General features: G+C 35.5%; 1 protein-coding gene across 8 annotated transcripts in view; it reads right to left on the bottom strand.

The window, feature by feature from the left end:
* Cen (cerebellar degeneration-related protein 2-like) overlaps positions 1-18288 on the bottom strand; it is a 274212-nt gene that overhangs the window by 18648 nt on the left and 237276 nt on the right. For all 8 annotated transcript variants that reach the window (XM_090397363.1, XM_090397362.1, XM_090397367.1 and 5 more), the window contains one exon: positions 1392-1514. In XM_090397363.1, the coding sequence (XP_090253489.1) occupies positions 1392-1514 (123 nt within the window). The remainder of the gene's footprint in view (positions 1-1391; positions 1515-18288) is intronic.

Below are 18288 nucleotides of genomic sequence, written 5' to 3' on the forward strand. Positions count from 1 at the left end.
ATTTTTCCACCTGTGTCACCCTCTTTGTTTTCCTTCCTGTCCTCTGTCAGAAAATCCTCAAAATGTTGCTTCCATGGATCAGGAACATCAGATATTTAAGTCGAGTATAAATATCCACATGGTGACTATTTTATTGAAAATTATTTTGCATTTAAACCTCGACTGCTTTCATGTATATTATAATATACTTCATCAAGAGAGTGAAATAATAAAATACAACTGAGTTAAACAGCAAGCAAATTAACAGAAACAGTCATCATCAGTTGCATCAGTCTTGGGACTGGTAGCTCAGCAGCAATTTCCTCCATTCCGCTCTGTCATTGGCTTTCTTCTTAACCTCCTGGTAACTCCTCAAACCCATGCTGTCAGTAATATAACAGAAACAGTAATACAAAATATTTGATAAAAGAATGACAAGCATGATGGCTGCATTCATGTTGTGTTATGATGGCTAGCTACATGATAAGAGCATCCAAGATCCACCAATAGCATAGATCTATCTTGATACAGTACTTGTACACATGAATGTTTTTTTTTTTGTTTTTGTTTTTGTAGAGCAGCAGGGTGTGTAGTTAAGATACTCATTTGCTGCTGTTTGCCAATGATGAAAAGTAATAATTTCTCAAGACAATGATTGTACATGAGGACACTGGTTGACGTTTATCACAGAACAGGTAAAAAATAATTTTACAAAGATACTTAGAATATTTGATGACTGGCGGAGAGGGAGGAGACAAACCCGGTTGGTTAAGTCAGTAGATCATTTCAAACACATAGGATCCATTATTCATAAGTCTGGATCCTGTGAGAAAGATGTACATATTGGATCAACCAGGCCAGTAATGATATTAAGAAACTGAATGGGGTGGAGTTGAGATATTCAAAAGGGAACTAAGAGTGTGATGCTCCCACGATAATAATGTTCTCATGTATAGGGGAAGGATGAATTTTAAATGTAAGGTTTATGATGGAACATATGTCTTTCCTTCAAAAAGAATTCAGAACAAGATTACAATGGAGAGATTGAGTTTGCAGGAAAATGTAATGGATCATCAAGCATCAACCCTTACAGTGGTATAGGAATGTTTGATGGATGGCCTTAGAGATGGTCTAAGAATGATGAACTGATCAACAGACTTGTGTTGGGAAGAGCTGTTGTGGATGCAAGCCTTCAACAGGTAATTTACAAAATTAAAGGAAATTTTATTAAAATTTATTCTATTAAATCACATTATATCATACATTAAGAAATAGAGAAAGAAACTAATCTCTACAGAAATCTGGAATTTGTGAACTTTCAAAATATGCAAATTCAGAAGAGTTGTAATTAAATACAATCAGCTGGGTTCCCATATTAATATTTAACTTCCAATTAAGTAAATATTAATTACCTGTGACAAAAGTTTAATTTCTATTTCCAGATCTTCTCTGCATTTTTCCTCCTTTAATAACTGACACTTTAATCTTGACACATATGAACGCAGTTTCACAACTTCTGCCTCATCTGGATTATTCTGAAAGATCATATTTGAATAGAAAATACATGTACTAAAGATTTAAATATGAAAACTAACAAATATGTTGCAATTCAAAAATATTCTTTCTTTCTTCCTTTACATCGCATTATATTACATGTTGTATTACTGTAGTAAGGTGGAAATAAGGAAGATTATTATTATTATTTGACACCTCCAGGGAGTCCAAAGACTCATCGAGGGAGAGTGTGCCAACAGCATCGAACAACTGGTCCCCTTCCAACTACTAACCGCACTCAAACTTACTTAACTGAGCCATTAGTAGCAGAGGCGCTACCAATCGACCAACCTTTGCCGGCGATGTAAGTATATATGTTGTTACACCTGATATCTTAGGAATATAGTATTCTCAGCCATCATGGTGTAACATGAAGAATAAATATCATAAATTAAAACCCCTGCAAAAAAAAAAAAAAAAATGAATTATTTAATGGAAAATTTCTTGCATCCAGTAATATGTATAAAACGTAAGGGTTGTTGTTAAAGTAGCTGATAAAGGAAGGAATGTATTAATATTGTAATATGACTTAAAATAAGGAATTCTAACTAAATAAGTAGCTAACAAAGGAAAGTATAGATTAATATTGTAATACGATTAAAAATGAGAGAGTTAAGTAAATAAGTAGAAAGGGGTGAGTCATAAAATACGTTATGTGAGAGATTAAGTTATTAAGTAGAATTCATAGAAAAAGTTTGAAAGGGAATTGAGTCAGGCTAGCACAAGAAAAGCAAAGCTATCGCTTAGGGCCGATCCCCGGATTGAAACACTGAGATCGGGCTTGCCGATCAAATGACGTTTGGCGAGAAAACGCCACCCTATTTGGTCGATGATTAAAAAACAAGTAGAAGGAGGAGAATGGAAGTAAGAAAAGGTGCCGTTAGGGGAGCAACTATAAAAGGGTTGGTAAACCACTTGGGGGGGGGGGGGGCTCTCTTTTTGGATAGTCACTTTTGGCCTTGGAGTTTGGTTTTTGGTTCCGGTGGAGTTCACGGGGTTTTCCTGAGTGGCGACAGGGGTGATATCTCCTCGTCACAACACGGAAACGTGAGCGGGATTTCGATTCCCATTTTCCCGAGTAGGAAGCAAAGGAAAAATTGCCATAGAGTCCTAGAAAAGGAGGGATCTTCTTCGTTTCGACGCTAGTGATAACTACGCAAAGCAGAAAGCTGTAAAGAGATCGATGTCCTCGTTGCTGATAGTAGAGCAAATATATGTGTGTTAAAGTATTCCAGAGTTACGAGAAGTTATACCAGAGGTTCGTTTGGAAAAGAATAAAGGCCCATACGAAGAGCTCAAGAAAGGTACTGTAAATCATAACCTATGTTAGCTAGAAATTTGTCTGTAAAAAGTATCGTGATTCCAATACAGAACTGTTGAAGTTATACTAGGACTTTAGTATATGATAGAATGTGTTATGTGTAGATTGACTACTGTTAAAGATTTGTGAATGATTACGAGTCCTAAGGTATTTTTGCATGTCTATTATATTGCACAAGATATTTAAATGACATAATTGTGTGTTAGTGCAAATAACGGAATAATGTGAATTAAGTAATTACGTATCCTAAGAATTGAATGCCTAATGTAATGTATAAAATGTTGAAATGTCACAAGTATGTGTTAGCAGTGAATGATTTGTTAATCTGCTTCAGTATGAATAATCAGATAGTGTGAATTGATCTAATTTGTTCACATCAGGTGAATTTATGAATTAATATGTATGGCAGCATAATCACAAATAGCCATATTGCTTGTAATGATTTAATGTTAGTCTATAAGTATTTTAGTTTAGCATTTGAATTGTACCATGTTTAGAAACTTAATAAACCTTTTGTTCAATGATAAAAGAGTTGTCTGATGTTGCTAATCCAATGCACCGCTTAAAATCATTGTACCTAATCAATCACGCGGGAAATTTAATGTTGAGGAAAGAGATTAAGAGTCATGACTGCAGTAATATTTAAATACTAAGAGATATATTCGAGATTGACTTTCTCCCTATTCATGACAACATAAATGGTGCAGTTGATAACCACTTGAAAATATTGTACTTAGTCACGCGGAAAATTTAAGTTGAGAATCGAGTTAAGTGTCACGACTGCAATAGTTACACTTTCAGATATATTTGAGTTCTTTCTCCTTGTTTATGTATGTAATATCCTAAACTAAATATCCCAAAAGGCGCAGTAAAAATACAAATATTACTGGTACTACGGGGAGCAATAACTTAGATATTGGTATAAGTTTTGGTAAAATCTCGGGCATAGAAGTTAGAAGAATATAGATAAAAGGAATTTGTAAGATTAGAGTAGAAATCGTAAATTGGGACACAACAATGTTAATGTGTTTAACAGTAACAATATTGAAGCGATAAGATCAATTAATGATCATGACTAATAAGTAACAATGATTAAATGAATGAAAAGCAACTGATGCAACACCTAATTTTTTTAATGTTACCTCCACCACGAAAAGTTGTAATAAACCTGCATATTTATTATATTCATTTTTTTTTAAAATAATCTGCAAACCTTACATTAGGGACCAAACGTGACACTATATTCAGCCACTTCAGGCCTCCATTAAGCAGGGGAAATCCTTTCATATCAGCATTTTTCACTATATTTAGCCACTTCAGGCCTCCATTAAGCAGGGAAATCCTTTCATACCAGAAGATGAAATTCATCTTTCACCTAAAAATGACAACAAATATCCAAGCCATAGTGAAATTAAATGGTTCAAGTAACAGGAGTACTTTGAAACATGACTGCCAGAATGATGACTCAAGGTATTCAAAGACTGGATTCACAAAATACTAGCACAGTAGCAAGTCAAACAGCACACACACATTGTTTGGGACATAACTGATCATATAATTCTAAGAGTTACTCTACCTGGATAATAATGCACTTTCATAGATTGCCTTATCTTCTTATTTCGCATATTAAAGTGCTTTAATCATAAAACAACTATTATTTATCCTATTTAATTCTTTCCCAGAGGTAGGTATATTATTTAATGATTCTTACATCATTCAAAAGTAAAAAATAAATTAAAAGTAAAGCATTTTGTGACATAATTAATAAAAAAAAAAATCAGCTAACGCCTTTTTGTTCCTGTATAGGGAGTAGGCGAGGTCGTTTTTAAGACCTCTCTAACTTTTGGAGACTGAGTGGGCAGTTCAATCTCCACTGCTAGCCAATCAGAGATAGCTGGCCCAAGACTATCACTAATTAATCAGCACGCAGTGAAGAAGGCGGCTAGTAAGTGGCACCATCTGGTGGTCCCTAACCCTAACACAATATTTTTAATGTCTGAAAATAGTGTGGGTTTGACGGCCGATTTTCTTGAGTTTACGGGACGAAAAACCAGAGTTCCTGGGAGGAAAAACCCGCTAGCCCATAACATTGGAACCAGTTGAGAAAAGGCTTAGAAAAAGTTCCTCTAGTCGGCAAATAGATTCAAATGTCTTTCGTCGTGCAGTCAAGCGCTAGAGTGCAAATGCCACTTCTACTGAGCTACACAGGCTCTCCTAATAATTAATAATTGTGGCCTAAAAGAGGATCGTCTCCATTATGGCCATAATCAAGTCCAGCAAAGTAATTTATCTTGTGAAATACTGAACTGGTATAAGATCTTAGATCAACTGAGAGTAGTTATAATGCAAACTGAATTTGGTTGTATATCACAATATCTAAATCAAACAGAATGGTATTTTTCTGATGAGAATTGAGACAGGTGAATTATTAAATAACTTAAGGAATTCACAATGTATACTGAAATATAAATTAAAATAAACTTTAATATATACTTCCTATATTTCGGAAACATCATATTGCCATCTTCATGGGAAGGTAAAATTAAGACACATGCATGCAGGCACTAAAACAGCAAATGGGGTCAAACAGAGAAATCTACTGTTTTTTTTCCTAAAGTCCTGATGGTGCCCCCTAGCAGGCTATATTAGGTATTCTTAAGAATATAGGAAGTATATATTAAAGTTTATTTCAATTTATATCCCAGTATATACGTTATGAATTCCTTAAGTTATTTAATTATCATGTGCAGCCAACATATAAGCCTTTCTACAAGAGACAGCTGAAATAGAAAGTTGTACTATGAAAACAAAATGCTAGTTAAAATACCTTGTGTCTGAGGGCAATTTATTGACTAAACCTTCTTCCATATTTAAGATACAGAGACATTTAGTGAAATCATTATTTTGTAGAATTATCTATAAGCAGTCAATCAAAATAAATATGAAGCAATAGCAAATGCAAGCATTCAGCACACAAACAGAAAAAAATCTGCTACTAGCAAACAGCAAATTTTTGTTACAGCATACCTGGCATTGGGAAACAAAGCAAAGCAAATTGTATCACATACATAGGGTTATTTAAGATGAAGAAGTAGATCATACTTGTTTGCAAAATTTTTATTTCCACCGATACAAACGTGCTATACATCACCTGATGGAAAAAAGTAAACTCATTGTTTTCCAATGTTCTAGTAGCAGGCTCTTGTGCATTGTGAGTGCTTGAAACAAACAAATCCTTCAGTCACTTGCTCAAAGAGCTAACAAAAATGGCATCTCCACATGAGAAAGCATTTTGTGTTATTGAATTTGTGAAGTGTAATTCCATAATGATGGTTCAACATAAATTTGCACTCAATTAAAGAAAGACTTCTTCGTCATAAGCAGATTTATTCATGGTTCATAAGTAAGAAGGATGCATCTTTTACGCATGGTACACGAAAATTTTAAGAAGTGTGCATCTGTAAAAGGAAAAAGTTCTGATTGTCCATATATTTCCAAAATTAATGTAAAAAGAATTTGAAAAACACAGCGTGCTGTTTGAGGAATTAGGAATTCCTCAAACAGCACACTGTGTTTTCAGGAAACAATTGCATATAAAATGCTACAAGTTGAAATTAATGCAGGCACTACATCCTTGGGATAAAGAAAAAAGGTTAGACTTCTGCATAAAAATGTTGGATGACATGCAGAATGATTTTTTTATTTTTTTTTTTTTTGATGAATCAACTTTCTGCTTAAGTGGTGAAGTGAATCGTCATAACATGAGAATATGGGGGCAAAGCATACAAGTGCAAACAATGAACATGAAAGAAACTAACAAAAGTGAACAAGTTTTGTGCCATTTCTTGCAAGAAAATTTATGGGTCTTTTTTTCTTTGCCAAGGCAACAGTAACTAGTATGTCATACCTAGATGTTACAAATCTGGTTGTTCTCTCAACTTGAAGATGACTCTGCTGACTTCATTTTCATGCAAGATGGGACACTGCCTTACTTTCGGTGTAATGTCCGTAATGTCCTATTTGTTTGTGTGTGTGATTGGCTTCACATGATTCCAATTCCAATATGGTCACAAATAATGCGACACCTTTCAGCCCTTTGAACAGATGGTGCAGTGGATCAAATTCTTAGCATTCCAGTGGTTTCAAACTATTCAGAAGGTGAGGCATGGTGTGCACTGAGACAACAGCACCCAGAAATTAGTAGAGTGTGATTGGTTAGTGTCAACCAATTAAACTGAATGTTCATCTGTCATGAGTTGCTGTTTTTAACCTCCCTGAGTTTCATCTGTTTTGAATGCATGAATTGTGAACTGATGTGTTTAGGATGATTTAGACAAGTTTTTAATATATAATTTACTATAAATAATTAATAACTTTTTTGTCCATATTTACAATGGGAAAGTGCTGACGAAATCTGAAAACAAACCCCAACTCAACATCACCAGAGTCAGAGATCGGTACTACCAACATAAGAAGCCTGAATGGCAAAGAAATGGAGCTAGCTGATGAATTATATACCAGATCGACATAATAGGGGTGACTGAAACAAAAAAGACAAAAACTGGTGAGATCTTCCTGAGCAATAAATACAAAATGTTATTTTCAGGTAATGAAAATCAAGGAAAAGAAGGAGTAGCCATAGTATTCAACACAAAATACGAGGCTAATTTTCTTGAATGGCAGTCAGTCTCAAGTAGAGTGGGAAAATATGAGAACGGGGAACTGGACAATGAGACTTATTTGTGCCTATGGTCCCACAGAAGGTTCTACTAAGGTAGAAGTGGAGGAATTTTTTTGAGGCTTTAAAAAAAGCAACTGACACAATGAAAAAGAAAAAGTTGGTCCTTGTTGTGGATCTAAATAGCAGAGTAGGAAATGATTGTAAGACATACAAAAATATTTTGGGAAAATTTGGAGAAAAGAGCAAAGCTAATAATAATGGCAAATATCTGTTGGATTTCTGCTCAGGACATGGACTGGTTATTACTAACACCATGTTCCAACATAAAAATGTGCACAAATTCACATGGAGAGAAGAGGCAAGGAATAAGAAAAGTCTCATTGACTATGTTATTGTTGATAGTGATGTTTTCTCCCTGGTGCAGGACACCAGAGTGTACAGAGGATTTGAAATTGGAAGTGATCACTATTTAGTCTTGAGCAGGATAAAATTGAATTTCATATTGAAAAGAATGACATGTAAGAAAGTTTTAAAGCAAATAAAAGTTGAGCAGCTCTCAGATGTGAACTGTAGACTAAAATACATAAAGATTATTGAAGAAAAAATGAAAGAGTTTGAGAACAGGCATCAAACCTTGGAGATTCAGTGGCAAACTCTGAAGAAAACATTGATTGATTCTGCCAGAGAGGTATGTGGTGAGGTTGTCTGCAAGGATAAAAAAATCAGGACTCCCTGGTGGACACAGGAAGTTAAAGAAGCAATGAAGGGAAAGAAGAAAGCATATAAAAAGTACCTGTCAAATAAGTCAGCTTGTGCTCTCAGAGAATACAGAGACAAATGTAAGATGCTAAACACTGTGTAAAACTAGCTAAACAAAAGTCATGGGAGGACTTTGGCAAGAATATAGAAAATAAATATCAAGAAGGTGGCAAAATATTCTGGAGGTTGTTGAAGAAGCTTAGGAATGGAGGAAAGAGTGCTGTAAAAGAAGTTAGAGATGATAAAGGTGACATGAAAATGGGAGAAAAAGATATCCTTGAAGTATGGAGTAATTACTTTGAAAAACTGCTAAATGAAACAAGCAGTGATGACAGCACAGTGGTAAAAAACACTGACGAGGCATGCAGTCAGGAATACATATCCATACTTGAAGTAGAAAAAGTCATCAAAGGCTTGAAATGTGGAAAGGCAGGAGGAGTAGATGATATTCGACCAGAAATGCTGAAGTATGGTGGTATAAGAGGCTAACGGTGGATGCACTGCATAGTTCAGAGAGCCTCGACAGAGGGACGAATTCCCGATGATTGGAGTAGAGCTCTCATAGTACCCATATATAAAAAGGGAAATAAAACTGAATATGAGAATTGCAGAGATATTTCCCTACTGAGTGTTCCTGGTAAGATCTATGTAAATATACTTGAAAAATGGTTGAGAAGTATTGTGGAAGAAAAGCTTGGTGAAGAACAAGCTGGATTCAGGCCAAATAGAGGCTGTCAGGATCAGACTTCACTTTACGACAAATAGTCGAGAAAGCATGGGAATATAACAGAGATCTATATTTAAGTTTTGTTTATTTGGAAAAGGCATATGACAAAGTGCCAAGAGAGAAGCTATTCAATACGCTACAGTTATATGGTGTCAATGGGGCATTATATCAAGCAATACAGTCTTTATTTGAGTTGTAAGTCAGCAGTTAGAATTGAAGGAAGTACAGGAAGATGGTTTAATGTTAAATCTGGTGTGAGACAAGGATGCACATTATCCCCTCTGTTATTCATTATCTATATGGATCACATTATGAAGAAAAGTGGTATTAAACATGATATCAAAATTGGAGATGTTAATGTCAGCTCTTTGCTTTATGCGGATGATGTTATACTTCTAAATAAATTCGCTACAAGTCTGCAAGATTCTCTGACTAAATTCAATAGCTGTTGTAATAGATATGGTATGAAGGTCAGCAATAAAAAGACAAAGACAATGAAAATAGGCAGAGTCATTGAAAATGTTGCAATGATTCTGCCTATTTTCACTGTGTTGTGAATTTAGAATCTGTGGAACAAGTAAAACATTTCAGCTACTTAGGCACAATTTTTACTGAAGATGGTAAATTAAATATAGAAATAGACAACAGAATCAGCAAAGCTGGTATGGTGGGAAGTCAATTGAATAAATTCATAGGAAATAAGAGAGAAACTAGTCGGAACACTAAATTAGTTGTATACAAGACAGTGTTCAAACCAGTTTTAACTTATGGATCTGAGAGCTGGGTCAGAAGTAAAACACTTGACCAAGACTAGAGACCACAATTATGAGAGTCCTGAGAAAGATTATAGGTGTGAACAGATCTCATCAGTGGCAATATTATATTTAAAACGAGGATATTAGGAAAGAACTTGACATTGTCAGCATCCAGGAATGCGTTAGCAGAGCTAATCTCAGGTGGTATGGTCACTTAAACAGAACGGGTGAAGAAAGATTAGCAAAACAAGTGTTCTCTGCCAGGTTGGCAGCAAAACGACCCAGAGGAAGACCAAGATATAGGTGGATTGATACGGTACAAAGTGCCTTAAATTATAGAAATATAAGATCTAATAATGTTGGAGTCTTGACAAGTAACAGACTGATTTGGGGGAAAATTGTAGATAGGAAGTTAGTAATGATGTAATTTTTTTCATGTAGTACTATCATATCCTGTATACACCCCTCGAGGGTACATGAATTTGATGAAGTGCTGATGATCTACCGAATGTCCTGTTTTCTGCCAGAACTTTTGTGGATTGTATGATTATAGTTGAAGGAGGTTGTAACTTGTATATAAAAAAGAAAAAGATTTATTTCAGCTTTTCTTAATTTCAATTAGGAAAAACAATCTCCCTAGTTATTACATTTTCCAATTTGTGTGTATTATATGGCTATATTTAAAAATCATATCATGATTCAAATTATCTGACAGATAATTTGAATCATGATATGATTTTTAAATATAGTAATTTTTAAATATAGTCTCATTCTAGTATTTGCCAATGAATCTCACCAGGAAGCATAAACCCTTTGTGCTTCACACATAAATGGTGCACATGAAGCATAGCTATTGTTCATTTGATCTTTATGCTTTCCACATTTAAAATTATCTTAATTGATAAATTAAAGTATTCAAAGTTACCCTAATTGCATTGCCCAATTAAGATGAGACCAACAGCAGTAAAGCAATATGATGATGCACTAGCACTTTTAAAACTTTCACACATTAATAGAAGTGCAATCACATGGCTAAATCGATGTGAATTTTGTAGTACAGGTTGCATAAGCCACATGACAGCACACTCAACCTAAATGGGCATATGATGCCAGTGATACACAAAATTGATTGATCCCACATACAAGAGGTCACAAGACCTATAAATATAACAGTGCTGTAGTATGGACAAATGGTTATGGAAAAAGGCAACTACTAACAAGTTTCTTGATCTGATATTCCTGTTAAAAGATAAACAATTTGAGTCAGATCAGGACTAACAGGAAATTATTCAGTTTCCTTTTTTTTGGCTTCATCTTTGAAGTTGAAAAAGGGAAGCTAGTCTGTATTATGTGTGTAATCTCCAAGAAAGATAACCTTGCAGTTCGGGTAAATAAATAATCAGAAGGCATCATGGCTGCCTGAATTAGAAGATTGGTAAAGACAACAAATGAAAAAGTAATGTAAGGAACTAAATCCAGATCAGATTATACAGAGGTGATTCCAGGGGGAAATCATAGTCATGATGCCAGTTAGGGTTCAATTAGGAACAGCACATCAGATTGACACCTGTAAGTAGTGATGCATATCATTAATGTTTGCATTAATACCTCAGATGTTGGTGAAATCAATAGAGGCGATTTTTATTGGAAACTTGTGTTATTTTGATCTTTTTGGTAAATTTTTGCAATTTTTATATACTTGCTGATTTTTTGTCGGAGATTTATGTCTACAGCAATACTAGTAATGTTTTCTTGTCTTTCATGCTTGAACTAGTGTAGAGAGAATGTACAGCAAGGTCAATCCACTGGAGGTGAGGGACTTGTGCACATAATTATCATATCAAGGTGCCCAGATCTTGAAATCCAATTGTGGCCTCAAAAGGTACTCTCTGCATGCTACTACCTGGTAGAGCATGGAGGAAGTCACAGAGAAAAGCAGCAACAAGATTATTTGTCAGTCAGTACTGTGTATATTTGCCAGAACTGCAGAAACTGCTTTTGGTACTAGCTCGATATTTTGCAGCACCCTGTGCAAGATACATAGGTGAATTGCAAGTTTCTTGGTTTAAAAAAAAAAAAAAAAAAGCCTAGAAATTTTGTGGATAGAAAAAAAAATTATTTTCTTCTTGGTGTGCATGCATCCATGTCACATTTTGCAGAGTTAAAAGAAAAACTTTACTTGTCCACAGTATCGGTCTACTTTATACAAATATCATCATAGTTGATAAAAAATAAAAAAGTTACATTGACAAAACAAAGAAAGGAAAAAATTCTTAATTCTCAATATACATCACATGTAATTATACAGAAATAAGCTTTCTTTGTGGGTTTAAAATGTCATAACACAGCTCATCGCAACTCAGTTTGTGTTTTCTTTTGTGTTTATTGTTCACACTGAAGGTGAATTTATATAAATTATCTATAAACAATTGTATAAGGAAGACAAATAATAAACTTCATGAACACAAAGTGGGTAGCACTCAATGTGAAGCCAAACTCACTTTTCACGATGCAGTCACATGATCCAGTCTACAAGATAATTTTTTAAATAACAGTATTAAAAATAATCTGTGTTATTTTAAATTTACACACTGAATTACACTAAACTAATTCATGTTATGAGCTGTGAAAATCAGCTGAGGACAATACTATATTAAAATTGTGCCTCTAATTAAGGGGTAAAGGTGTTTGAAGAATAAGATATATGAATGTATTGCAGTATTTAATTAGATTGTGTTAGTTTTATTTTTGTGTTTATAATACTGGTTTATTTTGTTGATGTATTATCAGAAAAGTACAATTAATTTTTTTAAAAAAAATATGTTGTCTATTACATATTGTATATACATGCAAGTTAAATATTGAACTAAATGAATTCATTGATTTGTTTAAAATTTCATTTATTGGAAATAACTGCAATTTGGAGGTGCATAAATGCATATATGATATAAAAAAATGAACTTCAAGTGTGCAGCATATCGGAACAGGTATGGAGTGAAAGAACCCTATAACGTTGTTGTGATTTTTAACGTCATTTTAATGTTGCGACAACAATGACAGAACTGTTAAGATATTGGGGGGGGGGGGGGGGGAGAACAGCAGGTATGAGATTTTTAATTACTATGAAAAAAAAAAAAAAAAACAGTCTCATGCAGAAAGAAAATAATGTTCTAAACCAGGGATCGGCAACCTTTTCAGACTCGCGGGCCACGTTCAACTTTTATTTTTAATAATCGGGCTGCAAGCATTTAATTAAGAGAAAATAGTGAGTGATAAAATACTTAAGTTATCAATTTTTATTATATGAATTTTTTTTTAAAAAAACACAGAAATATTTATAGTACCAGATATGAAACAAGCATGAAAATGAAACTCATTATTATCACATAAAAACAAAGTAATATGGTTTATGCATTACGATATGTGTGTCTCCCTGCTTAATGTGATTGTTTTCCCTTAGCCAAATTATCTAGATTCGCTTTATAACTTGAGGTGCAAATCGAAGCATGCAAAGTTCATCAGTCAGGTGGAGAATAATTTATTTTTTCTAAAACTCATTGCAGAAAATGCTTATTCACAAATATATGTGCTTCCAAATGCGACTATCATCTTCTTTGCGAAACTGATTATTCCTTCAAAATTTTTTGGTAAGCATCAATAAAACTTTTGAATATTTTCTAATGAAAATGCATTCTTTAATGTTTCATTGTGCTGTAATTCCAAAACTTCCATCTGTAGTTGGTTTGGTATCATCAATGTCGACATTAAAAGTTCAAAAATAATCGCATTTCGATGCTATTTTATGAAAATCAACAAATCTTGTTGAAACTTCCATTTGTAAATCTTCAATAATACCGACAAAAGTTTCCTTTTGTTTGTATTTCAAATTTGCATATGTGATATCATGAAGTATAGGTATAAAATTATTTATTATTCATATTATACAATGTATTATTCAAATAATTCAACATATAGGCCACATGCCATGCAAGTAAGTATAGTCAACTTTTTATGGGCTGCCAAAATTGCACTTTTGGACTGTATGCAGCATGCGGGTTGCCGACCCCTGTTCTAAACTTTAAAGGAGATAGGAGGGAAGAAAGTGGAGATGATTAGCTTACATTATGACTTTTAGAAAAAATGGCAACTAAAACTGCAAGTGTTTCAGTGATTCTTTAAAAAATAACTTGAAGAATTGCAGATCCAGAAGTTGTAGTTCAAACTCCCTGGAAATAAAACTTCTCTAATGAATTCATCAGCAGCCACCCATGATCAAATAACTTGACAGTGAATGACATGTTTTAAGAAAAAAAAAGTGTAAATTATGTGAAAAATAAAATAATAATATACTTTGAATGCATTTAGAATGTGGTCTAAAATTCACTCTCCACTTGTCTTGCTCTTCTTACCTGTGGCGAGTGGATTTCGGGAACCCTGGATGCAAAAATATATTTCACATGTTACAACTTTCAAAAAGTTTAGTAAACAGTTTAAGCATTGCTTTTATTTTTTCCAGCAAAGTCAGTTATTAGTCCTAAATAAGTTTAATTTTTAACTTTCGTCTTCAATCTATGTAAGATTGAATACCTTATGAACTAAAGATCTATACAGGTTGTAAGTGATGACAAACTCTCTCATATGTTTTATTGCAATGTCCCTGTGTATGCATGCTTTTTATTATGTAGTAATTTATTATTATTATTACCCCAAGACCTCATGGAGTCAAAGACTCATCTGGGAGGTCCTTTTATCACTCACTCACTCACACACACAGACACCACACTATCAGGCAAGGCATTCCAATCATTTACAACTCTGCATGGAAAAAAACCTGCCTTTCACTCCCCTACTCACACCCTCTTTATACAGTTTCCAGGGATGACCTCTGGTTCTCCCCCTATCTCCCACTACTTTATGTAGAACTTCTCCACCATTGATCCTATAACAACCACTTACTAACTTGTAGGTCTCCACCATATTTCCTGTCCACCAGACTCTGCAAATTACATCTTCTCAATGTTTCCTCATACTCAACATTTCAGGTCAGAAACTACCTTAGTCAGTCGCCTCTGGACCCTTTCCAACATCTCTTCATCCTTCTGAAAACCAGGTGACCAAATCTGGGCACAATAGTCCATGTGTGGCCTAATCAAAGCCTTATACAATGGAACAAGAATCTCTCTACTTCCACACATCAGTGTCCTCCGAATCATTGCCTGAAACCTTTGTGCTGTCTTCACAATTTTGGCAATGTGTTCCCTAAATTTCAGATCCTTATCCACTATCACCCCCAGATCTCTTATTTCCTCCACCTCAGACAACATATCCTCACCAAGCATATCTGCATCCCATCTTTGTTTCCCAAAGTTTAAAACCTTACATTTTGCAATACTGAACTCACATCCCCATTCCCGTGCCCAATCACTCAATTTATTCAAGTCTTCTTGTAAGCACAACATCTTCAGTACTCTTCATGGTTTGTCCCAACTTTGCATTATCTGCAAACAACTGAATATCTCCATCCAAATCGTCATCAATATCATTAATATACACGTTAAACAGTAATGGCCCTAAAACAGACCCAAGGCACTCCACTAGTGACTTTCCTTTTCCTGGATATCGCTCCCCCATACACAACTTGTCAATACCTATCAGATAGCCAGTCTCCAATCCAATGCACTAATCTAATATCCAACCCCATCTGCTCTAGTTTGACTGTGAATTTATGAGGTACTCTATCAAAAGCATTTGTGAAATTCAGGTATATTACTGTGTATCCTTCTCCTCTGTTTAAGGAAGCAGTCACTTTATTGTAATAAGTAAGTAGATTACTAAAACATGACCTCCCTTTAGCAAATCGATGCTGTCCATCAAAGATAATACCATTGTTGTCACCCCAACTCTGGATCCTAGTTCTCACAAGCTTCTCCAACAACTTAACCACAACACCTGACACACAGATACGGCTATAGTTTGATGCTTGAGTTCGATCACTTCCTTTATGAAGTGGCACAATCTTGCCCTCCTTAGGAACTTTACCAAGTGCAAGACTTGTACTAAAAAAATATGTCAAGGCAGGTGTCAACTCCCTGGCACATTCCTTCAGAATATGTGGTGATATATTATCAAGTCCCACAGCCTTATTTACATCTAGTTTACTCAACTCCCCATACACCTCTTGCTCACTTACAGTCAGTCTCTCCTCCTCATCATTAACTGCTCTCAATCTCTCCATGAAGTCACATTCACAAGATTGAAAGATCTTTATGAACTGCTCATTAAGTATCTCCACCACACATTCCACAACAGCTGTCTTTATACCATTTTCTCCTATCAATGCCATCCTTCCATAATCATTCTTTCTTTTGCTGGCTGCATATTGAAAGAACTCCTTAGGACTCTTTTTGGCTTCATTAGCTAACTGCTGTTCATACCTCACGTTTGCTACCCTCACCAACCAAGTCACCCTCCTTGCCTGGTCTTTGTAGGCCTCAGGGAATTGGTTATTTCCACTTCTCTTATGCTGCCTCCAAATACCCCTTTTCTCTGTATCGCATGCTTAATCACTTTATTCATCCATTTTACACCTACCTTATTTAACCTTCTCACCCTTGGAATACATTTAGACATTGCATCTACTAGATAGTTTTATGACCCCCTCCCCCCAAGCTGCATTGATCTCTTTTCCAGCTAACTCCTCATTCCATGCTACACCCGCAAGCTGTCTCCTGAGCTCTTCATAATCACCCCCCCCCCTTGTAGTTCCACATATACCCTTTTCTCACAGAGGTCCTCACACTGCTGGCAACCACCCAGGTAATCACCTCATGGTCACTCTCACCAATTGGTAGATGATTTAAAACCTCATTTATAATTACATCCTCTGATGAGATGACCAAATCCAAGACTCTCAATCCTCGTGTGCCTTCTGTTACATACTGTCTGGGGTAGTTATCCTTCAAAAACTCAAGAAACTTATTTTCTTTACTTCCAGTTACCATCTCATCATTCCACTCTATATTGCCATAATTAAAATCGCCCATAACAATCACCCTTTTCTTATTTGCTTGGCTAATTTGATTATACATTTCATTATCACCACCATCCACATTATCTGGTCTATAACAACATCCAACTAAATATTTGATTCCATTCACCTCTATCTCACACCATACTGCCTCAAAACCACTGGCACCATTTCCATCTTGCATCTCTACTTTGTATGGACATAACTCTTCTCTATCACCAATAGCACTCCCCCCTCTCTTTTTACCCCTTCTATCCTCACGAAACACATCATACCCTTCCATCTCTATTCCTGTTAGGATGTTGTTCTCTTCCAACCATGTCTCACTTATTCTGATAATCTTTGGGTGAACAGATGCAATTAGTGCAACTAATTCATCTGCCTTGTTTCTTATACTTCTAGCATTTGTATACAAACACAACAGCTCATTTCTGGATCTACAGCTAGTTCCACTGATACCACTCACTCGATATGATCTCTCCATGCTCGACTGTGGCCATTTCCCTTTCTGCTTATTCATTTTAGAACCCTTTTCAATTCCAACTGTTTCCTCTTGATCCCAGGTCATCTCATTCCTTTCCTGTCTACACATGCTCTCACCTCCTCTTGGAGCATCCACCTTTCTTATGCTGTATACCCCTGTCCACCCTGAGCCTTCCTGTTTCCCTGCTGCTCTTGCACACCCATTCTCTCATTTTCTATACTCATACCACTCACTTCACCATTCATAACTATCTCTTCAATCTCTCCTGTCTTACTCTCTGCTCTTCCACATCACTTCCTGCTTGATCTGATTCATTCTCTCTACTTACTTCTCTACCTTCCAGCAGCAGTCTCTCCAAGAGACTCACACCATAACCATTCAAATGCAGTCCATCGCCTCCCATACAGTTCACTTCGTCCTTCAAACTCATTCCACACATTAACAAACTGTACTCCTGTCTCCTCACACATTTCAGTCAGCATATCATTCATAATCCTTGCTTTCTGCCTCATCTCACTACAGTCATACCTAGGCAACATGTTGACTACCCTTCTCCTGCCACACTATTCTCTTTTATCCTTCTAAGCAGCCCCCTGATATCCATTCTGACGTGATCTTTGTTTTCTGTCAAATCATTTGTACCTATTAAAACCATCAACTCCTTTGCTTGCTCCCTCCTCATATCTAATGCCTCAATCATTCTACTTATTTTACCACCTGGAAAACATACCTTGTGCATCCTATCAAAAAGCACACCTTTAATAATGGAGTCGCCATACAACGCCACTCGCTCATCCTTTGTTAACTCTTTCATGCCATCATGATTTGTTTTAATAGTTTTTACCTGAATTTTCTTAATTTCATTCCACATCCATTTCATCTCTTGCTGCATCCAATCCAATTCAACTTGCAAGTCTCGCGTCACAATCTCTCTATCATTCAATCTTCCTAATTTTCTAACTCTCGATCCCCTCTTCTCACTTTCACTCTCATTCATCCTT

Source organism: Typopeltis vanoorti, chromosome 9, assembly GCF_054136105.1.
Source record: "Typopeltis vanoorti isolate ZY-2024b chromosome 9, IOZ_Tvanoo_1.0, whole genome shotgun sequence".
Classification (NCBI taxonomy): Eukaryota; Metazoa; Arthropoda; class Arachnida; order Uropygi; family Thelyphonidae; genus Typopeltis; species Typopeltis vanoorti.